This window comes from Rhinopithecus roxellana, chromosome 13 (genome assembly GCF_007565055.1).
Source record: "Rhinopithecus roxellana isolate Shanxi Qingling chromosome 13, ASM756505v1, whole genome shotgun sequence".
In the NCBI taxonomy this organism is placed as follows: Eukaryota; Metazoa; Chordata; class Mammalia; order Primates; family Cercopithecidae; genus Rhinopithecus; species Rhinopithecus roxellana.
The window spans coordinates 133,664,857-133,688,545 of record NC_044561.1 but is presented as its reverse complement, the minus strand read 5'-3'; the positions used below and the strand labels follow the sequence as shown (position 1 = coordinate 133,688,545).

Sequence of the window (23,689 nt, the reverse complement as noted above, 5' to 3'; positions counted from 1 at the left end):
GCCTGGAGAAGATTCAGCAAAGTACAAGGCTTGTCTCTAAGTCCCTGAAGGCATCTCACTGGAGAGAGGGCCCACACTTGTTACGCATGCTTCCAGAAGCTGAAGTCAAGATCAGAAGCTGGAAGTTCTATTAGGAAGTCATTTCAGTTTTGTGTAACTAAAAGCTTTTCAAGACCTCAGTTGTCTGGAAAAGGACTGGGCTCCTTTAGAAGGTGGTGAGATGCTCACCTTTCCAGGTATTTAAGCAAAATCTAGCTGACCCAGGCTGACAAACTCAATCAGTGAAAGTTAATTGGACCGGGTGATCTTTTATGTCCCTTCCAATCTTGAGAGCCTTTGATGACAGTCTTTGAATGAACAAGATCATTATCTTTCAGATTTCAACATTTGCTAGTTATGTGGTGTGTACTCAATGTCCACTCTGAGCCATGCTAGAGACTCAGTGAAATGGATAATAAGTCCTGGACCCGATGTTGTGTTGAACTCTTTCATGTGCTCCTTACTACCCAAATCCCAAAACAGAAACCTAAAGAAACCGTGATTAGAGCTGAGTGTTGCTTTCTGAGACCCAAAAAATATCCAGGCATGTCCAAGGCACTGTGTCTCAGGGAGACATCTGAGGAAGGTGTTAACACCAACCTCTACAGTCCTGGCCACTCCATCTGCCACCATTTTTCCCTTTGCATTTGGTCAGTGGTTCACAAACTTGAACATGCATCGGGATCACCTGGAGGACTGGCTACAAGAAGGTTCCTGGGCTACACTCCAACCACAGAGTTTCTTATTGAGGACCTGAAGTGGGCCTGAGAATGTGCATTTCTAACAAGTTCCCAGATGATGCTGATGCTGCTGGTCTAGGAACCACACTTTGAGAATCTCTGTGCTAGGCTGTATTAGTCTTTTCTCATGCTGCTAATAAAGACATACCTGAGACTGGGTAATTTATAAAGGAAAGAGGTTTAATAAACTCACAGTTCCACATGGCTAGGGAGGCCTCACATCATGGTGGAGGGTGAAGGAAGAGCAAAGGCACATCTTACATGGCAGTGGGCAAAAAAAAAAAAAAAAAAAAAATCTTGTGCAGAGGAGCTCCCCTTTATAAAAACCATCAGATCTCATGAGATTTATTCACTATCATGCAAATAGCATGAGAAAGACCTGCTCCCATGATTCAATTACCTCCCACCAGGTCCCTCCCAAATATGTGGGAATTATGGGAGCTATAATTTGAGATTTGGGTGGGGACACAGCCAAACCATATCACAGGCCACTGTTTTTCTGAGGTGGATATTATTATTCCCATTTAGCAGATAAGAAAATAAGGCACAGACAAGTTTAGCCCCCTTGCCCAAGTACATGGCAGAGCTGCCAGGAACTGATATATTGAGCTGGGCCCATAGTGTTTGCTTTTACTTTTTTAGCACATTTAAGCCAGTGCTAGACTGGGTTGGCTTTGCTTGGCCAGGATTTGGGACAGCAGATTTTGTGAACAGAAATAGCTGCTGATTTTTTTTTTTTCCTTATTACAGAAAAAGGCTTTCCCTCAAGTGGTTGATGGTGCTTTCTTTCCTAATGAGCCTCTAGATCTATTGTCTCAGAAAGCATTTAAAGCAATTCCTTCCATCATCGGAGTCAATAGCCACAAGTGTGGCTTCCCGCTGCCTATGGTAAGAATTCCGGCTGTCCATGCTGCCACTCCCTCAAACTGATGCAGCTCTTGGCTTCAACAACTGGGCATTTCCACAGATGACATCAGCTGTTGTAAGTGCTGGAGCCCACCAGCCAAGCACACAGTGATCACCTTTCCTCTCTCTGAAAAAGGGTAAGTGAGGACCAGGCCAGTCACAGCAAGTGTCTGCCTTGCTCCTCATGTGATGAGGTTTAGGGTGGAAGAAACAACTACATAAAAAGGAAAGAGGGGATGGGTCCATTTGGTCTTTGTTCAAAAAATATTACAAATGATTGTTTCCAAAAAATGCAGTTACTACTTCAGAGTTGACATTCAGATAGGTTTGAAAGACTTCAGTTCTTTAAACATGTCATGTCTAGCCTTGGTACTGGCACCTTGACATCCAAGAATGCTGAGGTTGTATAAGTTGCAAAATTGTTGAATAATTTTATTTATTCAACAAATATGTACTAAGTATTTATTACAAGCTTATAAAAACTGAGCAGTTGGCAGCGAGCATGGTACCAGCTTTCTGGGAGCGCACACTCTAGTGGGGAGAGACAGATGAGACACAAGGTTGAGATGATGATTTCGGAGAGTGATAGATGCTATGAAGGGCCAAGTGGGGAGAGAAGGTATATTTAGGGAGACAACAGGTGGTTAGGAAAGGCTCCTCTGGGGAGAGATTGTTGAGTTGAGGCCCGGGTGCCAGGAAAGACCTATTATTTTTTTATTCCATGGTTTAGAAAGACTCTCTTCAATGGAAATAAACTTTTCATCTGTCCTCAGAAGAGTGGAAGCTTCAAATTCCTAATACTGTTGAAGCTCATGTAGACAGACTGACCTCCTCATTTTAAGCTGGAGGAAGTGGGTTTATGAAATAAAGAGGTTTGTCAAATTACAAAGCTAGCTGATGGCTGTGTAGAACCAGAATCCCGAGTTCATTGGGTTGTGAAAGCATGTTCTATCATTATTAATTTGACCTCCAGGGCAATGTTTTGAAGTGGGACTAGGGATTTTTGTCCTCATGTTGCAGATGAGGCCACTGAATCACAGCTCATGGCTTAAGTAAGTGCTTTCAGTGATTTCTGGGTGTGTATTAGAAAGAAGAAGGCAGGTGCTAGTGATGACAACCACCACTGTAACTACTATAGCCAGTGCCCCATGCCTTCCAGTGCCAAGCACAGGCCATCCAAGCAACAACTTGAAAACAGGCATGATTATCCCTATTTTAAAGAAACTGAGGCTCAGAGCAGCTAAAGTGGCTTTCCAACATCTCCCAGCTAATAAGGAGACACTGGTATATAATTTTTTTGCATTTAGGCTGTATCTTTTATTTTATTTTATTTTATTTTATTATTTTATTTTATTTTATTTTACTTTTGAGTCAGAGTCTCACTCTGTTGCCAGGGCTGGAGTGCAGTGGCACAATCTCGGCTCACTGAAACCTCCACCTCACGGGTTCAAGCAATTCTCCTGCCTCAGCCTCTAGAGTAGCTGGGATTACAGGTGCCTGCCACCATGCCCAGCTAATATTTTTTGTATTTTTAGCAGAGACAGGGTTTCACCATGTTGGCCAGGCTGGTTTCGAACTCCTGTCCTCAAGTGATCCACCCTCCTTGGCCTCCCAAAGTGCGAGATTACAGGCATGAGCCTGTGCCCAGCCTAGCCTCTGCCTTTAAATGCCGAGTTCTCTGCTTACCTGCTGTGTGACATTGGGGAAGTTGCCTATCCTCTCTGAGCCTGCATTCCTTCATCTGTGAAATAGGGTTATTTTTAGCACCTGCCTCACAGGTATACATCAAACAGCCTGGCATACAGTCAGTACTCAGTAAATGTTAGATATTGGAGTTACTCAAGTGACAGAATTTGTAGAGCTCAAAAGTCTGTGTGGGTGCTGAAATTCCATGTGAATTTGCAGTTAAACCCATTGCTAGCTGTTAGAAACCACAGGAAATTCCCCAGAAACAAATCCCAGCTCCTTAATGTACAGAGAAAGTTTTTAGTAGTTAAAATATGCTTGTGAGTAACTTGAATGACTCTGAGGGTCCCCTGAGATTCCAGGAGCTAGGTATGGTCCTAGTATTCATTTAAGTATTGGCCATAGTGATTCATTACCCCAAGATTTTCAGCAGAAAACATACCAAGAAAATTCATTTGTCAGATGGATAGTATTTCTGCTGCCACATGTCTTAAAGCTGTAGTTTCGCCAGAAAATGGTAATTTAACAAATAATCACATGAAGCACTTACTACATACCAAGTACCATTGTAAGAGCTTTACAAATGTCAACTCTCTCAGTTCTCATCACCACCCTGGGAGGAGGTACTTGTTGCAAACTCCATCTTACAGATGAGGAGCCTGAGGCAGGAAAAGTTGAGTCCCTTGCCAAGTTCTCAGCTGGTGAGGGCAGCAAAGGGAGCCTGTACTTTCAGCCACCAGCCTCACCACCACTGCCTGACCTCCCCCTGTGGCTTCTCAGAGGCCCAACCCACAAAGGTCTTTAGAAGGAGAACAACAAACACCAGTTTCAAAATTTTCTGGCTTCTCTTTGAACTTGGTGCCAAAGCTCAGTTGGGGCCTCTTAGGCAGTCAGGGCTGCCATAATTAAATACCACAGACTGGGAGGCTTAAAGGACAGACATTTATATTCTCACAGTTCTGGTGGCTGGAAGTTCAAGATCAAGGTGCTAATATTGGTTTGTTTGTCTAAGCTTTCCTTTCTCATGAGGACATCAGCCAGATTGGATTAGGGCCCACTCTAACGCTGCATTTTAACATAATCACCCCTTTAAAAGTACTATCTCCAAATAGTCACATTCTGAAGTGCAGGGGGTTAAGGTTGAATGTGTGAATTTTAAGGGGGCCACAACTTAGCCCATAGCGGAAGCCTTCCCACAAGGTGGCCACTCGGGCCCTACAAGGCTGCAGATGGAATGACAGGGAACAGCTGCCTTTTATCAAAAGTGAGAAGAAGAAATTAACTGACCAGCACATTGAAGCCACTTCCACACATGGCTGCCTGGGCTCAAGGGCTCCTGACCTTCCCAGCGTCCCCTGTGAAAGTCAGGTGCCCAGGCCCTCTGGGAGATGGGTTTACCTTCTGATGACCAGATGGCTTATGGAGGGCACTGCTTCTCTCCACAGAAGGAGGCTCCTGAGATCCTCAGTGGCTCCAACAATCCCTTGCCTCCGTCTGATACAAAACATCCTGGTGAGTAGCTTGGGAGGCTGCAGTACTCTAGAGACACATGCACTTAACGGACAGCCCTGGGTAACACTCAGCGGGAGCAGCCAGGCGCACTCACTCAGTCATTCAACAGCCCTTTACTAAGCATAAGTGTATTAGTCCCCTCCTGCACTGCTATTAAGAAACACTGGAGACTTGGTAATTTATAAAGAAAAGAGGTTTAATTGGCTCATGGTGCTGCAGGCTGTACAGGAAGCATGATGCTGGCATCTGCTTAGCTTCTGGGGAGGCCTCAGGGAACTTACAATCATGGTGGAAGGTGAAGGGGAAGAAGGCACGTCTTACATGGCCAGAGCAGGAGGAAGAGAGAGACGGAGGAGGTGCCACACACTTTTAAACAACCAAATCTCGTGAGAACTCTAAGACGAGAACAGTACCAAAGGGATGGTGCTAACCATTCATGAGAAACCGCCCCTATGATCCAATCACCTCCTACCAGGCCCCACCTCCAACATCTAAGGATTACAATTCAACATGAGATTTGGTGGGGCACACAGGTCCAACCTATATCAATAGACCCACAATCCCAATACACAATCCCCAACCTGGAAGAGTTCCAAAAACCCAGAGGCTTTTTGTAACCCACCCAGCAGCCAAACGGGACCTTGACTGATTTGTGGCTATCAGTCATTTTTGTTCTCACACATTCATTCATTTTATTTATCCCAGTATTCAGATGTTTCTCTGTGGATGCATTAATGTGGGTGTCGGGGTGTTGCCCCCACCCTGAGCTTGTGTGATAACATGCAACATAGGTGCTGCATTGTCTACCTACAGTCTGAAAAGCTCTGAATGCTGAAACACACATGGGACTGGGGACCTGTATTCACTACACACCAGCCAGGCATTGGGCCAGGTTCTGGCAAGACCCGTCATTCACTCATTTATTGTTCTATCAATAATTCATTCATTCACTGCACAAACTTAGCAGTATCTGGTCTTACTCTAGATACTTGGATATAGAGATGGATTGCTTTCCTTCCTTTCTTTTCTCCTTTTTCCATCTTCCTCATTTCCATAAACATGTATTCAGTGTGGACTCAGTGCCAACGTTCATTTTGTTCATTTGTCCATGGAACACATGTTTAGTGAGATTCCACATTCCCTCACATTTCCCTGGGCACTGGGGTGCGATGTGACATGGACAGAGATGACAAGACACTTCAATACAGCACACACAAAGCAGAGGAATGTCTAAGGCCCTGTGGTGCCCACAGAAGGGGACAGGTGGCTCCCTTAGAGAGAAGGGTTTGGAAGATTAATGGAGCTTGTCTGGTGATGGAAGGGATGGGTGGAGAAACTGGGAAAAAACAAGAGTACCAACTGGGAGCAGAGGAGTGTGAAGAGATCAGCTGAGGGTTGGCTGCAGCAGGAAAGAATGCTTTCAGCTGTTGTAAGCTGTGTAATGAGCATGAACTTCATCCTAAAGACTGAGAACAGAAGGAAGAAGGACATTCTTTTATTTCTACTTTTAGACAAAGCCCTCTGAAACTGGGCACAGTGGCTCACACCTGTAATCCCAACACTTTGGGAGACCAAGGCAGGAGGATTGCTTGAATCCAGGAGTTCAAGACCAGACTGGGCAACATAGGGAGACCTTGTCTCTACAAAAAATAAATAATTAGCCAGGCGTGGTGGTGTGCGTTTGTGATGCCAGCTACTTGGGAGGCCAAGGCAGAAGGACTGTTGAGCCTGGGAGTTTGAGGCTGCAGGATCTCACCACTGTACTCCAGCCTGGGCAAGAGAACAAGAGACTATGTCAAAAAAAAAAAAAAAAGAAAAGAAAAAGAAAAAAGAAAAAAAAGAAAAAGAAAACAGAAAGAAACACTACGGGCAGAGATCCCTCAGACCCCCTTGGTGGAAGGATGTTTGATGAGTTGCAGCTGTCTGATGATGAACTGGGACTAAGGTTTGAGAGATATTGATGATATAAGTCATATAGTGGAATTCTCAGGTGGATTGGAGATGGCCTCATGGAGAAGATGCTCATTGATCTGAGCCTTAGGGGAGGGGAACAACTGAGCAGAAGGATATTTCAAGTAGAGTGGAAAGTAGGTTGTGCCAGAAAGTGCAAGAGGAACGGAAGGGCATGTGTCTCTCCTAGGCGCGGTAGCATGCTAGGGGCTGCATTTCAAACAGTAAGTAGTTCTCTGATACAGAAGGCATAGCGTTGCTCCAGAACCCTAGGACTTTGCACTCTGACTGTCCTATGGGGGCTCACCTGAGACTCCACACAGCATCTATACCTACCTTGGACACCTCCAGCACCACGGGGTCTGCTGGTTATATGGCCAAAGAGGCCAGGCCCTTACGCCATAGACTGGACCTGCTGCAGAGGCCTCCCTTGCTGTGGCCTGATTAAAAACCACCAGTCTCCTGAGGACCCGATAAACGAGTCTGAGCAGCATTCCCCAATGTGATGTACACTGCCTCGCCTCCAAATTCCAAAGAAACCTATCAAGGGCTGTGCTGCTGTCTTAGTGGTAGGGGTTTGAGCTGCAGCACCTTTCCAGCATTTCCCAGAGCACCAGATCCCTGAATCTTCATAGAATTTACCATGCTGTCTTTGCCATTTGTGCTTGGGAAAAGCTGAGAGGGAGAAGCCTGGGAGGCAGGCTGGTGCCAGGTCAGAGAAGCATCAAATGTCCTATTAAGGCACTCAGCAGTGGGGCCTGGATGAACCGACAGGACTGAAGACCTGCTCTGGGCCAAGCTGCATGCTTTTTTCTTCATATCTTGTATAATCCTCCACATCCCTACAGATGAGGAAACTGGGGCTCCAAGAGACCAACTAGCTTAGGTACGATAATAGCTAAGGGCTGGAAGCAGCGCTGGTACCAGAGCAGGAGTGGTTTCATGGATGTTCTGCCTGTGTAGTCACAGAGGATCTTGTTGCTCAGAAGCGTCCTACATTTGGTTTAATGCTCCGCTGTCACCATCTTGACATTCTTAATGATTTTTGAATAAGGAGCCTATGTTTTTACTTTGCACTGAGCCCCACAGATGATGCAGCCAGTTCTGCGCATGAGTGACTCATTCTGCGACACAAGAGAAAGGCCTGTGGTCAGCAGCATGAGACTTGGATGCAAATACACTTGCAAAAGAATCATGGTTCTTCCAGTTGGTCACAACCACTTCACCTCTCTAAGCCTCAGTTTCTTAATCTGTGAATGGGGCTAGTTTTGATATTTGCCTCATAGGGTTGCTGTGTGGGTAAAATGAAGCAATGCGGGTAAAGCATTCAGAATCATACCTGCACAGGTGAGTGTTTATCGTATTGGCCATTGTGGTTGACCTGCATCTCTTATGATTACGACTTTTTCACAGCACGTCCTGCCCCAGTATTTGCACCTTGTGGCTAGTGAATACTTCCATGGCAAGCACTCCCTGACTGAAATCTGAGACAGTCTTCTGGACTTGCTTGGAGATGTGTTCTTTGTGGTCCATGGGCTGATCACAGCTCGATATCATAGAAGTGAGTCTCTGAGCACCCTGCTTCAGGTCCACAGCCCAGCGAGGCTGGCGGCCAAGGGGAGCTATGTTGTCTACTGACTGGCTGCCTCCTCTGCCTCTGTTTCCTCATGGAGAGGGCGTTCCCAGGTGTGCCTGGATGGAACTGTACCATGATGACCTGCGCCATTCACCCGCCTTTCAGAGTCTGGGAATGTTAATCAGTTGTTTCTGTTCCTGCCCCTTCCTCAGGACCAGATAGAAAATTCCCATTTCTCTATAATTTTCTGGGGGCCATCCCCCAAGAGTTTTTCTTTCTAGAAATGTCTTCCCCAGCTTCTTAGCCATACATAGTAATGGAACAAACATTTTAGCTATAGGAAGTAATGGAACTCTTAAAGTAATAGACTTTAAATCAACTATTTTAAATGCAGCCAAATATTCCACCCTGTAATATTAGATTCCACATTCTTCTCAAGTGCACATGCAACATCCTCCAGAACAAACCATATGTTACGCCACTAAACAAATCCCAATAAATGTAAAAGGATGGAAATCATGCAGAGTATCTTCTTCAACCACAAGGGAATGAAATTAGAAATCAATAACAAAAGGAAATCTAGAAAATTCACAAGTATTTATAAATAAAATGGTATACTCTTTTTTAAATTTTAAAAATTGTGGTTAAATATGCTTCATAAAAAATTTACCATTTTAACCATTTTAAGTGTATAGTTCAGTGGCATTAAGTACATTCATGTTGTTGTAAAAACACCACCACTATACATCTTCAGAATGTTTTTATCATCCCAAACGGAAACTTAGTACCTATTAAAAATAACTCCCACCCCTCTTTCCCCCAGACCCCAATAACCACCATTCTACTTTCTGTCTCTATGACTGAGTTTTTAGTTACTTTAATGACTTTGGTTACTCAATGTAAATGAAATCATACAAATATTTGTCCTTTTGTCTGGCTTATTTCACATAGCATAAGTTCTCAGGGTTCCTATACGCTGTACTATACATTAGAATTTCCTTCTTTGTTAAGGCCGAACAATGTTCTATTGTATGTATATATCACATTTTGTGTATCCATTATTCATTAATGGACATTTGTGTTGTTTCCACCCTTTGGCTATTGTGCAACAAATAAATGGGCTATTAACTACAATTGGCTATTGTCTATAATGCTGCAATAAACATAGTTGTAGAAATATCTGTTCAAGTCCCTGTTTTCAGTTATTTGGGGTATATGCCAGAGGTAGAATTGCTAGATCATATGTAATTCTATGTTTAATTTTTTGAAGCATTGTCATATTCTCCACTGTGTCTACACCATTTTACATTCCTACCAGCAATGCACAAGGGTTGCAATTTCTCCACATCTTTACCAACATTTGTTATTTTCTGTTGTTGCTGTTTTTTAAATAATGACTATTCTAATGGATTTGAAGTAGTATCGCATTATGGTGTTTTTGTTGTTGTTGTTGTTGTTGTTGTTTTAGAGACAGAGTTTTGCTCTTGTCACCCAAGCTGGAGTGCAATGGTGTAATCTTGGCTCACTGCAACCTCCGCCTTTTTGGATTCAAGCGATTCTTCTGCCTCAGTCTTCTGAGTAGCTGGGACTACAGGCATGCGCCACCATGGCTGGATAATTTTTTTAATTTTTAGTAGAGATGGGGTTTCATCATGTTGGCCAGGCTGGTTTCAAACTCCAGACCTCATGATCCACCTGCCTCAGCCTCCGCAACTGCTTTTCTAGCCATCCTGTAAAGGGGTCACTTACCCCTGAGTTGCTGGCTAACTCATTGGATAGAGCAGTCAGCCCTTGCAATGCCTTTGTCATACTTCCCTTAGGGGTAGTGTGGTTTGGGATGAAGGTGCAACATTGAGTTTTAATCATGATGCAAACTCCTCCTCTTTCTGCTAATATCATGTCTAAGACTATCCTATTTTCCCAAGCCATCTGGCTAGTAGCCCCTAATTGCTCAGCTATTCCTTTAACAGCATCTCTAGTGTAGTTAATAAATCGCTGTTGGTTGTAATAGATGTAGTTTATCCAATCTACATTTTTATTGTCACCCACCAAAATATTGACTCAAATCCTGCAGCTATTTGATTTCGGGCTTTAAACTGATCTGGTACTCCCCGTGGGACTCCAATTGCATCTAATTAGACATCAGAGTGGAAAGACCCATAAGAGGCTTCTCTCACTTTACGATGTCTTATTTTTCCTTCCTCTGGTTGATGAATTGCCAGGGTGAAAGGGATAGCCAATTGGACTAAAGCACAAGTGCCACTCCAGTTATCCGGCGGAGTGTCCAGTAGAGGTCCACCACAATACCACCACACATCCACCAGGCTAGTCCCATTCACTCAGCATAATACACACATGCACGCATGCACATGCCTGTTAACCATCCTGCCTGTTTCCCTAGCCAGCTGACCTTTGCAACCCTGGAAACAGCCCTGGCTCTTGGCCTATGAAGATTTTACGGTGCTCTGCTCCCAAAATATAAAAGGTAAGGATTAGTTATTCTCCTGATCCACAGATCAAACACATGCCCGCGTGTGACACCTGCCAATTCTGCAGACAGAGAATTTTTTGGCCACTCCTAGGTTTTGCCAGGGTCTGGCTGCAGCCTCTGAAGCCCATTTCTGGTTCATGACGACTTGCATATTTAATATATAGTTGCATTGTGAACTCATTAAGTATTTGCATAATTATAAATAGAAAACACATGAAAATAAAAGGAAAGGTTACAATATAAACAAACAAATGTAACTGACATTTAATTCACTGCTCTGATTAGCAGTGCACTTATTTATATCCGTAATTGAGTTTAAGACCATATGCATGCTTTTTTTCTTTGTCTCACATTTTTATTTTATTTTTTATTTTTATTTTTAAAATAAAATTCAGGCCGGGCACGGTGGCTCAAGCCTGTAATCCCAGCACTTTGGGAGGCCGAGACAGGCGGATCACGAGGTCAGGAGATCGAGACCATCCTGGCTAACACGGTGACACCCTGTCTCTACTAAAAAATACAAAAAACTAGCCAGGCGAGGTGGCGAGCGCCTGTAGTCCCAGCTACTTGGGAGGCTGAGGCAGGAGAATGGCGTGAACCTGGGAGGCGGAGCTTGCAGTGAGCTGAGATCAGGCCACTGCACTCCAGCCTGGGCGACAGAGCGAGACTCCGCCTCAAAAGAAATAAATAAATAAATAAATAAAATTGAATGTATTTAAGTGGACAGCCTGTTTTGATTCATATATATGAAAATCTACATATGTGTTTGTATATATATGCACACATAGTTAAAAAGTACTACAGTCAAACTAATGAACTCATCTATCTTCTCATATAGTTAGATGACAGCACTTGAAATACACTCTTCACAAATTTCTAGTATACAGTATTATTAACTATAATCACATAACCGCAACTTTGTACTCTTGGACTGATGATCCCCTTTTCTCCCACCTCCCTGTCCCTGGTAACCACCATTCTACCCTACTTCCATGTATTAAACTTTTTAAGATTCCGGCCGAGTGTGGTTGCTCATGCCTGTAATCCCAGCACTTTGGGAGGTCAAGGCAGGTGGATCACCTGAGGTCAGGAGTTCCAGACCAGCCTGACCAACATGGAGAAACCCAGTCTTTACTAAAAATACAAAAAATTAGCAGGGCATGGTGGAACATGCCTGTAATCCCAGTTACTCGGGAGGCTGAGGCAGGAGAATCGCTTGAACCCAGGAGGTGCAGGTTACAGTGAGCTGAGATTGTGCCATTGCACTCCAGGCTGGGCAACAAGAGAGAAACTCCATCTCAAAAAAAAAGAAAAAGCAATTAATAATAATAGTAGAGTACCTCAACACTCCACTATAATCAACACACCACTATCGTCAATGGGCAGATCATCCAGACAACAAAATATCATCATTTAAGCTGCACTCTATACCGAATGGACCTAACAGAAATTTACACAGCTTTGTACGACTCCACGACCTCACAACGCACATTCTACTCAGTAGCACGTGGATTATTTTCCAGGATAGGCTGTGTGTTAGGCCGAAAAGCAAGTAATGGCACATGTTTAAAAACTGAAATCATATCAACTATCTTTTCTGATCACAGTGGAATATTACTAGAAATCAGTAACAGCAGGAACTTTAAAAATTGTACAAATACATGAAAATTAAAACATGCTCACAAACCACCAATAAATGAAAAAATTCAAAATTCATTGAAACGAATAAGGGAAAGTAAAAATTAATTGAAACAAGAATAGAAACACAACAAAACAAAACCTGTGAGATGTGGCAAAAGCAGTTGTTAAGAGGTAAAGTGCATAGCCATAAATGCCTAATCAGTAAAGTAGAAAGATCTCAAATAGCCAACCTAACAGTACACTTCAAGTAATGAGAAAAACAAGAAAAATCAAATGCTAAAATTCATAAAAAGAAATACATCATGAAGATTAGAGATTTTAAAAATACTAATGAAAAAAATTACAAAAAGACAAAGGAACAAAGAAGTGGGGGATTTGTTTTTGAAAAAAAAAATTGAAAAGCTATAATGAGACTAGGAAAAAGAGAAAGAAAACTGCAGTAAAATCACACATGAAAAAGGAGACATTACAATTGATAACACAGAAACACAAAGGATCGTAAGAGATTCCTAAAAAAACCTATATATAAACAAATTGAAAAGATCTAGGAGAAATGGATAAATTTCTGGAAACATAGCAATTTCACAAGCTAGAAAAATAAAAAACCCAAACAGACTAATAATGAGTAATGAAATTAAAGCGGTAATAAAAATCTGCCATCAAAGAAAAACAGAAAAATTATGGTTTTACTGCTGAATTCTACCAAACATTTTTAAAAGAGATAATACCAATTTTATTCAAAATATTCCCCAAAAAATGAAGAGGAAGGAGTACTTCCAAACTCGTTCTATGAGGTCAGCATTACCCTGCTACAAAAAAAAAAAAAACAGACCAGGACACAACACAGAAAGAAAACCGCAGGCAAATATCCCTGATGAACACAGATGTAAAAATCCTCAAGAAAATACTTGGGGATTCTACTGAAAAAAAAAAAAAAAAAGAAAGAAAAAAAAAAAGACCCTCTTTGGGTCCTCTCCCTTTATATGAGAGCTCTGTCTTCACTCTATTAAATCTTGCAACTGAAAAAAAAAAAAAAGAAAAGAAAATACTTGGGGATTCATCGGAGGAATATGAGAATGATTCAATAAACACAAATAAATAAATGTCATACATCACATTCAGCGAATCATGAACAAAATCCATATAATCATTTCAGTAGATGCTGAAAAAATAAAATTCAACATTCTTTCATGATCAAAACTCAAAATGAGTACAGAAGGAACATAGCACAATAAAGGCAATATATGACAAACTCACGGCTAACATCGTAATCAGTGGGGAAAAGTTAAAAGCTCTTCCTCTAAGATCTTGTTCAAGTGTGGCTACTTTTACCACTTTTATTCGTCATGGTACTGCAAGCCCTAGCTAGAGCAATTAGACAGGAGAATGCAATAAAACCCATCCAAACTGGGGGGAAAAGAAGTCAAATTGTTCCTGTTTGCAGGTGACATGATCATATATACATAGAGAACCCTAAAGATTCCACAAAAAAACCTACTAGAAATAATGAATTTAGTAAAGTTGCAAAATACAATATCAATATATAAAAATGAGTAGCACACACATGCACCGATAGTGAAACACATAAAACAGAAATCAAGAAAGCTGTTTCATTACAGTAGCTAGCCCCCCCCCAAATAATGATACCAACGGATAAACATAACCAAGAAAGATCCTACAATGAAAACTATAAAACAGATCAAAGCAGACACAAGTAAATGGAAAGATACCTCTTGTCCATGCACTAGAAGAATATTGTTAAAATATCTCTATCACTCAATGTGATCTACAGAATCAATGCAATCCATGTTAAACTACAGGCATTCTTCATAGAAATAGACAACAAAAGATTCTAAAATTCACATGGAAATGCAAAACACCTCAAAGAGACAAAAGAATCTTGAATAAAAAGAAAAACTGGAGGCATCACACTTATTTCAAAATACACTACAAAATATACTATAAATCCATAGTAACTGCAAATCTATAGTATATCAAAACAGCATGGCACTGTCAAAAAAAGGGGCAGGGGAAGAGAGAGAAAGACAAATGACAGACAGACATAAATAAATGAAACAAAATAGAGAACTCAGAAATAAATTCAGGTATTTACAGTCACCTCATTTTTAACCTAGGCACCGAGAGCACACCCTCTGGAATAACAATCTTTTCAATAAACTGTGCTAGGAAAATCCAACACCCACATGTAGAAGAATAAATCTACATCGTTATTTTATCATATACAAAATTCAACTCAACATAAAGATTTAAATGTAGGACCTGAAACTATGAAAGTACTAGAGAAGAAAACAGGATAATGAAATTGGTTAGGACAAGATAGGATATGAAATTGGTTAGGACAATCTTAGGATAATGAAATTGGTTAGGACAATCTTAATGAAATTGGCTAGGACAAGGAATTATCAAACAGACATCAAAAGTGCAAGCAACAAAAGCAAAAAATAGACAAATGTAATTACATTAAACTTAAAAGCTTCTGCAAAGCAGAGGAAGCAATCAGTGGAATGAAGAAACAATCCAGAGAATGGAAGAAAGTATTAGCAAACTATGCATCAGGCAAGCGGTTAATACACAAAATATAGAAAGCAAGACTACTCAAAAGCAAAAATACAAATAATCGAATTTAAAAATCAGAAAAAGATCTACCCAAAACTATTGTCCCCCACCATTATTTACCCACCTTCTTTTCCCTACTGCTTTCGGCCCCCTCCCTCTCGCCAACCCTTTTTCTTTCGCCATCCACCCCAAAACTTTTTCCCCACCATTCTTCCCCCACCAACTTTTCGCAAAGCCCTCTCCACTCTACCGCTCACCACCATCTTTTCCCGTCTCCCTGGCCACCCTCTTTCCCCCACCGCGCTCTCATCACCCTCTTTTGCTCCTGCATCCACCCAAAAACATTTTCCCCCATCTTTTTCCAAAGCTTTCTCCCCACTCCTGCTGCTCACCACCCTCTTTTCCCCCTCCATCTACCCAAAAACTTATTTTCCCACCATCTTCTTCACCACCTTATGTCTGCAACGCCTTCTCCTGCTCGCCGTCCTTTTTTTCCCTTTGACACTCACCACCCTCTTTACCCCTTCATTTACCCCAAAACTATTTTCTCCCCTCCTACCTCTTCAGCTGCGCTGCCATCTCCGTGGCAGCCACCAACGGCAGCGAGGCGAGGTGCGCTGTCACAGGCCCCAGCCTCCAACGTGGGGCACGTTGCTCTCCCATCTCCTCATCCTCTAGCCGGACAGAAGCAGCTCTCCCTGCCGGCAGCCATCCTATCGCTCCCAGGACGCTGCAGTCTCGGTAGCTGCCACCTACCACAGCGAGGCGAGGCGTGAGCAGAGCCACAGTGCCCGTGGGCTCCAGCCTCCGGCCTCCAGCCTCCAGCGTGTAGTAGGCGACTTCCTAAGCTAGCATGGAACAGCTTGGCGGGCATAGGCAGGAAAGCATGGAGTGGCCTCACTCCCCACCTCAGCAGGCGTCCTATATTGATGTTAGGCAATGGGGTTCCTGGACTACATGTTCTGATTGGATGAGAGAAAAACCTCTAGGCCTACTCTGATTGGACTTTATTTTCATGCTCTGATTGGTTGTCCTGATGCTTGCTCTCATCCAATCAGAACATGATAGTAAAGTCCAATCCAGCTTGAGTTAATTTTTTATAAGGTGTAAAGAAGAGGTCTAGTTTCAGTTTTCTGCATACGACTCGCCAGTTTTCCCAGCACCATTTAATGAATAGAAGATCCTTTCTCCATTGTTTGTTTTTTGTCAGGTTTGTCAAAGATCCGATGGTTGCAGATGTGTGGTGTTATTTCTGAGGTCTCCGTTCTGTTCCATTGGTCTATATATCAACATCACTGATCATCAGAGAAATGCAAATCAAAACCACGATGAGATAACATCTCATGCCAGTAGGAATTGCAATGATTAAAAAGTTGAGAAAGAATAGATGCTGTCAAGGCTGTAGAGAAACAGGAATGCTTTTACACTGTTGCTGGAAATGTAAATTACTTCAACCATTGTGGAAGACAGTATGGCGATTCCTCAAGGATTTACAACCAGAAATATCCCAGCAATCCCATTACTGGGTATATACTCAAGGGAATACAAATCGTTCTACTATAAAGACATATGCACACAGTATGTTTATTGCAGCACTGTTTACGATAGCAAAGACACGGAACCAACCGAAATGCCCATCAATGATAGAATGGATGAAGAAAATATGGTACATATACACCATCGAATACTATGCAGCCATAAAAAGGAATGAGATCATGTCCTTTGGAGGAACATGGATGAAGCTGGAAGCCATCATCCTCAGCAAACACAGGAACAGAAAACCAAACACTGCATGTTCCTACTCATAAGTGGAGTTGAACAATGAGAATACAAGAACACAGAGAAGGGAACAACACACACCAGGGCCTGTTGAGGAATGGGGACCGAGGGAAGAGAACTTAGAGGATGGGTCAGTAGGTGCAGAAAACCACCATGGCACACGTATACCTATGTAACAAACCTACAAGTTCTGCACATGTATCCTGCTTGTTTTTTTAAAATAAAGAACAAAAAAAAAAAACAGAAAGGCCACAAAGGACCATGTATTATATGATTTCATTTATAGAAATTATCTAGCAGAAACAAATCTATAGAGATAAAAAGAATATTAGTGATTACCAGGGATTGGGGTAGGGAGTATAGAGGCTGGCTATTAGTGGATACAGGGCTTCTTTTTGGAGTGATGCAAAGTTCTAACATTAGATTATGGTGATAGTTGCACAATCTTGTGAATACATTTAAAAGCACTGAGTTTTACACTTTAAATAAGTGAATTGTATGACATATCAATTACATATCAATAAAGCTAAATATTAAAAAAAAAAACAACCTATTGAACAATATTGAACAAGGACTTCTGGAAAAAATATCCCAACACTGTAAAATACCTGATAAGGAGAAAGATTATGGTTTTGCAGAGGTCCAAGGGGGGAAAAGAAACACAGTCAAAGCTTTAAAGATGCTGAGCCTGGCGCGGTGGCTCAAGCCTGTAATCCCAGCACTTTGGGAGGCCGAGACGGGCGGATCACGAGGTCAGGAGATCGAGACCATCCTGGCTAACACGGTGAAACCCCGTCTCTACTAAAAAATACAAAAAACTAGCCGGGCGACGTGGCGAGCGCCTGTAGTCCCAGCTACTCGGGAGGCTGAGGCAGGAGAATGGCGTAAAACCCGGGAGGCGGAGCTTGCAGTGAGCTGAGATCGGGCCACTGCACTCCAGCCTGGGCGGCAGAGCGAGACTCCGTCTCAACAAAAAATAAAAATTAAAAATTAAAAAAAAACACAAAAAATTAGCCAGGCGTGATGGCGTCCGCCTGTAGTCCCAGCTACTCCAGAAGCTGAGGCAGGAGAAAGCCTAGGGAGACTCCGTCTCAAAAAAAAAAAAAAAAAAAACAGAGTCTAGCTCTTTTGCCCAGGCTGGAGTGCAGTTGCCTGATCTCGGTCCACCACAACCCCTGCCTCCCGGGTTCAAATGAATCTCCTGCCTCAACTGCCCAAGTAGCTGTGACTACAGGCGCGTGCCACCATGCCTGGCTAATTTTTGTATTTTTAGTAGAGATGAGGTTTCACCGTACTGGCCAGGCCGGTCTCCAACTCCCGATCTCGTGATCCGCCTGTACCAACCTCCCAAAGTGCTGGGATGCATAAGCCACCACGCCTGGCCTCTTTTTTTCTTTTCTTTTCTTTTTTCTTTTTCTTTTTTTCTTTGTAGACGGAGTTTCACTCTTGCTGCCCAGACTGAAGTGCAATAGTGCGATCTCAGCTCACTGCAATCTCCACCTCAGCAGGGCAGCAGGAATCTTCAGTGATCCACTGGCGGATCTGCAGCCATTGAGCACCCCTCCTCTTAGGATGTCTTTTGTGCTCGCGCCTCTCTTTCCAGTACCTACTGCAGTAGCGTCCCCCAGCCTCCTGCTATTGCCAGCAAGTGCTGAGATCCGCCATTGCACTCTAGCCTGGGCGACAAGATCGAAATTCCGTCTGAAAAAAAAAAAGAAAGAAAGAAAGAAAAAAAAAAAGGATGAAAATTTTGGAAAAATACGGAAGAAACCGAATGGATTTCTAGTTCAACTAAATCGTGATTATTCAGTATCTATTTTTTGCAAGAAACCATGTATTTCCTGTCCACAGTCAGGGCCACAGTCCCAACTCTCAAATGTGAGTGTTTCCTAAGCAAATTGAAGAACACAGGCATAAAAGTGCATTAAGTTAATAACCATTTACCTCTTTTTTTTGTTGTTGTTTTTAAGAGGGAGCCTGCCTCGCTCTGTTGTCCAGGCTGCAGTGCAGTGGCGCGATCTCGGCGCACAACCACCTCTGCCTTGCGGGTTCAAGTGATTCTCCTGCCTCAGCCGCCCGAGTAGTTGGGACTACAGGCGCGTGCCACCATGCCTGACTAAATTTGTATTTTTAGTAGAGACTCGGTTTCAGTATGTTGGCCGGGCTGGTCTCCAACACCTGATCTCCTGATCTGTCTGCCCGACCTCCCAAAGTGCTAGGATTACAGGCATAAGCCACCACGCTCGGTCTCTTTTTTTCTTTTTCTTTTTTTTTATTTTGAGACGGAGTTTTGCTCTTGTTGCCCAGGCTGGAGTGCAATGGTGTGATCTCAGCTCACTACAATCTCCACTTCAGCAGGAGAGCAGGAATCTTCAGTGATCCACTGGCGGATCTGCAGCCACTGTGGGCGCTTGTTCTTCCTGCGACCTTTGTGCGGGAGTCTCTCCTTCCACTACCTATTGCGTACCCACCCCCACGCCCGCCTCGCGCCATTGCCAGCAGGTATCTTGCACAGGTACCTTCCCGCGCTAATCCGTTAAGGTCGCTCTGTCACTGGCAGCATTCTGTGCAGGCCACCCACTCCCTCAGGTTTAAAAGATGCGTTGCCTGGCAACCAGCAGGTGCCTTTCCCGCTATTATCTTGCCAGGCTAATCCCTTAAGGTCCTTCTATGACTCGCGCCATTCTGTGCAGGCTCACCCACTCCCTCAGGTTTCAAAGGCGCGATGCCCGGCAACAGAAGAAACTGCTCACTTAGCCTTTGGCGGAGTTGGCAGTTCCACGAGGACCTCAGAGCCCAGTTCTTGAGAGTTCAAGCGTTGGACGGTTCCCCACTGCTCCCAGGAGCGGTTACCTGGGCACTCTGTGCCCCTTATTCCTGTCCCAGCCTGGGGCTGAGGACCTGCTGGTAGGGCTCAGTTACTTGGAGCCCGTTCAGCCCATCCCACAGTTCACTTTGTTTGTGGGATCTCCCCGTTGCTCCTGTCCCTGGACGGAGTGGCAGGCCATCGTACAAGCATCCAGACACTTGGCATCAGTGGTGTCAAGACAACTCCAAGAAGGTTTTCCGTGATCCTGCAAGCCCTGTGTTCCTTCCTGGTGATCCTGCCTTCAATTTGATCGTACAGGTACCACAGCAAGCCAGTGCTGTGTGCTCCAAATTCCAGGGCGTCCTGCAGCTCAGCCACTGCACTGAGCACAAGGAATCTCTGTGGGGCCCAGGAGCAGGGAGTCACCCCTTTGGGACCCGCAACACCCGGCTGTCCCCAGACTCGTGTCCAGGGAAGATCTTGTTGAGGGGACCTCAAGGAGAGCGGGTCAGGGATGCCTGAGTAGGACAAGGACCCCAGAGACCAAGAGAGTCCTGATGATCAGAGAAGGGTCCCCATGGTCACTGGAGATGCACGGTCTGCATTTCAGCCCCTGCGGGACAATGGAGGCCCCTCTCCTTTTGTGCCCAGGCCTGGGCCACTGCAGAGAGACCTCCATGCCCAGAGGTCAGAAATCAGATATAAACAGAGATCCCAGACCTCCTGGACGAGCTCGTGCACCAAACGAAATGCCATCTCAAGCTCCTACAGCTCCACGGGAGGCTTCCCGTGGCTAAAGCGGAGGAGGACGGAGGGGCCAGCCTCATCCCACTGTCAGCTGACCCTCAGTTCCTCAAAGACAGTGAGTGAGGCCAGGCCTCAGGCTGTCCCTTCGGGTCACACCCAGTGTGAAAAGGCAGCAGATACAACACCAGGGCAGACACTCGCCCCCAGGAATGGCTCCCCCAGATCCCAGGCCTCTAGACCCCGTAGACGCAAGTTTCCCCTGCTGCCACGCAGGCGAGGGCAGCCTCTGATGCTGCCACCTCCCTTAGAGCTGGGGTTCCGGGTCACTGCTGAAGACCTGGACCTGGAGAAGGAGGCGGCATTCCAGTGTATCAACAGTGTACTGCGGGGTGAGACCAAGGCCATCTGGGACTGCAGACCCTCCTGGCCTTCCCACACTTTGTCCTCACTTGCAACAGGGACTTGTGGTCTGTCTGCTGTTTCTAAAGCACCCAGGATGGATGCACAGCAGGAGAGAGACAAGTCCCAAGATTCCTGGGGCCCAATGGCCCCCCTAGCATCTGCTGCAGAGGCTCCCTCTACAGCACCTGTGTCTGGGAAGAAACATAGACCACCAGACCCCCTGTTCTTCTCGGATCCCTTTCCTGCCACTTCTTCCCACTCCCAGGACTCAGCCCAGGTCACTTTGCTGATTCCTGCCCCCCCTTGCCAGCTGCAAGCATGGAGGGCAGCATGAGAAGCCCAAGGCCTGGCACTTCTGGAGCCAGTTCCACCCCTGCAGCCACACCCACGGGCTTTGGGAGCAGAGAGGCAGCCCCAGCTCCGAGTTCCCTCAGAAGAAAACAGGCAAAGAGAAAGGCCCTGAGCACCACACATGGCAATGGGGCATGAGGGGGCCTGAACACCAGGGGGCCCCCAGGCTGAGCACATCCATGGTGACTGTGGGACCTGGCGCAGGGAGCAACTCTGTTGGGTGGCACTTTTGTCTTTACTTTCCATCACATCCCTGGGGGACCATTTAAGCAGACACCCCCAGTTGCAAGTCGGGGACCCAGTGCCATTGCAAATAAGGCAGGCTGCACGTGCAAGTCTGGGCCGGCCTCTCACCCTAGCAACACCACTTCCTGCGTGGGCACAGCAAGGGGGAACCTGGCCTCTAAGGTTCCCTCGTGCGCTGTCAGGGGGTCTGCTGGACACAGGTCCAAAGGACCATCGTCCCGCTCATCCTTCTCCATGTTGGGCTTTTGAGCCCGTCATAAATTCCTTGCCTAGAGTGAGGTCTAGAAGAGTTTTCTCCTTCCAGTGTTTTTGTAATTTTGTATCTTAACATTCAAGTCTTGGATCTATCTTGAGGTGACTTTTGTATATGCTGAGAGATAAGGGTCCAGGTTCATTCTTCTACATGTGGCTATCCAACCCTCCCAGTACCATTCATTGAAGAGGGGGTCCTTTCCCCAGTGTGTGTTTCTGTCAACTCTGTCAAAGATCAATTGGCTGTGAACATGTGGCTGTCTTTCTGGGCTCTCTCATCTGTCCCATTGATCTAAATGTCTAGTTTTATGCTAGGATTATACTATTTTGGTAACTATACACTTGTCAAACATTTTGTAGTTGCAATTTGCAGTGAAATGGAATGCCTCTAGTTTTGCTGTTTTTGCTGAGGATGACTTTGAGTCTTTGAGCTCTTTTTTTTTTTAGTTCTTTTTTTGTGAATTTTAGGACTTTCTAATTCTGTGAATGGTGACATTGGTATTTTGGTAGGGGTTGTATTGAGTCTCCAGACTGCTTTGGGCAGTGTGGTCATTTTGATGCTATGAATTCCTACCATGAGCATGAAATGATTGTCCATTTCTTTCTCTCCTCTTAAACATTTTCTCAGTGTTTTGTAGTTTTCCTTGTAGAAATCTTTCACCTCCTTGGTAGAATTTCTTCTGTGGCGTACATTTTTCCATTTTGTTGCTATTGTAAATGGGATTGCCTTCTTAATTCTTTCCCAACCAGACCATTATTGGTGTCTAGAAGTGCTGCTGATTTTTGTCGTCGTCGTCGTTGATTCTGTATCCTGCAAATAGCTGTATTAATTTATTAAGTCTAGGAGTTTTCTGGTGGAGCCTTTACATGTTTCTAGATCTTAATCACATCTTCATCAGACAAGGATAATTTGATGTCCTCTTTTCCAATGTGGATGCCTTTTACTGTTTTCTCTTGCCTGATTGTGTGATGTCGAATAGGAGTGGTGAGAACCGGCATCTTCATCTTGTTCCTGTTTACAGAGAAAATGCTTTCAACTTTTCCCATTGTGTAGTAGGTTAGCTATGGCTTTGCCATATGCAGCTTTTATTGTTTTCACGTATTTTTTTTTTATTTTTGTTTTTTGAGACAATATCTCACTCTTGCTGCCCAGGCTAGAGTGCAGTGGCATGATTTCGGCTCACTGCAAGCTCCACCTCTGTGGTTCACCCATTCTCCTGCCTCAGCCTTCCGAGTAGCTGGGATTACAGGCGCCCACCACCACACCAGGCTAATTTTTGTACTTTTAGTAGAGATGGGGTTTCACCACCTTGGTCAGGCTAGTCTCGAACTCCTGACCTCAGGTGATCCACCCACCTCAGCCTCCCAAAGTGTTGGGATTACAGGCATGAGGCACTGCGCCCAGCCCAGCCATTTTCAGATATGTTTCTTCTATGCCTAATTTGTTTGTTCCTTCTTTCAAGACATGGTCTCACTCTGTCTTTCATGTTGGAATATAGTGGCACCATCAGAGCTGCAGCTTTTAACTCCTGGGCTCAAGCCACTTCAGCCTTCTGAGTAGCTGAGACTACAGGTGCACGTCACCAGAGCGGGCTAGTTTTTATTTTTATTTTTTTTGTAGAGATCTCTGTTCCTCAGGTTGGCCTTGAACTGTTGACCTCAATTGATCCTCCCAGCTCAGCTTCCCAAAAGCACTGGGTGGACAAGCATGAGCCACCGCCTGACCCAGAGTTACTTTTTAACATCACATCCTCACTGCTGGGCTCAAGTTTTGGCAGTGACTGAAAACCCTCAAGGAGAGTTTCTGGTCAGGCCCTGCCCAGTCTGTGCATAGGAGGGGAATGGAAAAATGGCCTGTGGATGGTTCTTTTGGAGAACTGGCCAGACAAGCGCTGAGATGCCATTTCCTGGAATACAGGGCCGTGTGATGTCCAGCCCAGCTGCAAGGTCCAGGGCCCTCGGCACCATCTAGTTTGGGAGCTCAT

At 44.4% G+C, this 23,689-nt stretch overlaps 1 protein-coding gene across 1 annotated transcript; it reads left to right on the top strand.

The window, feature by feature from the left end:
* The first annotated feature begins 19,724 nt into the window (after positions 1-19,724).
* Positions 19,725-21,207, top strand: LOC104672515 (putative POM121-like protein 1). Its single transcript, XM_010376315.2, has one exon. The coding sequence runs from the start codon at positions 20,284-20,286 to the stop codon at positions 21,187-21,189; it is 906 nt and encodes a 301-aa protein (XP_010374617.2). The 5' UTR covers positions 19,725-20,283; the 3' UTR covers positions 21,190-21,207.
* The last annotated feature ends 2,482 nt before the right edge of the window (positions 21,208-23,689 follow it).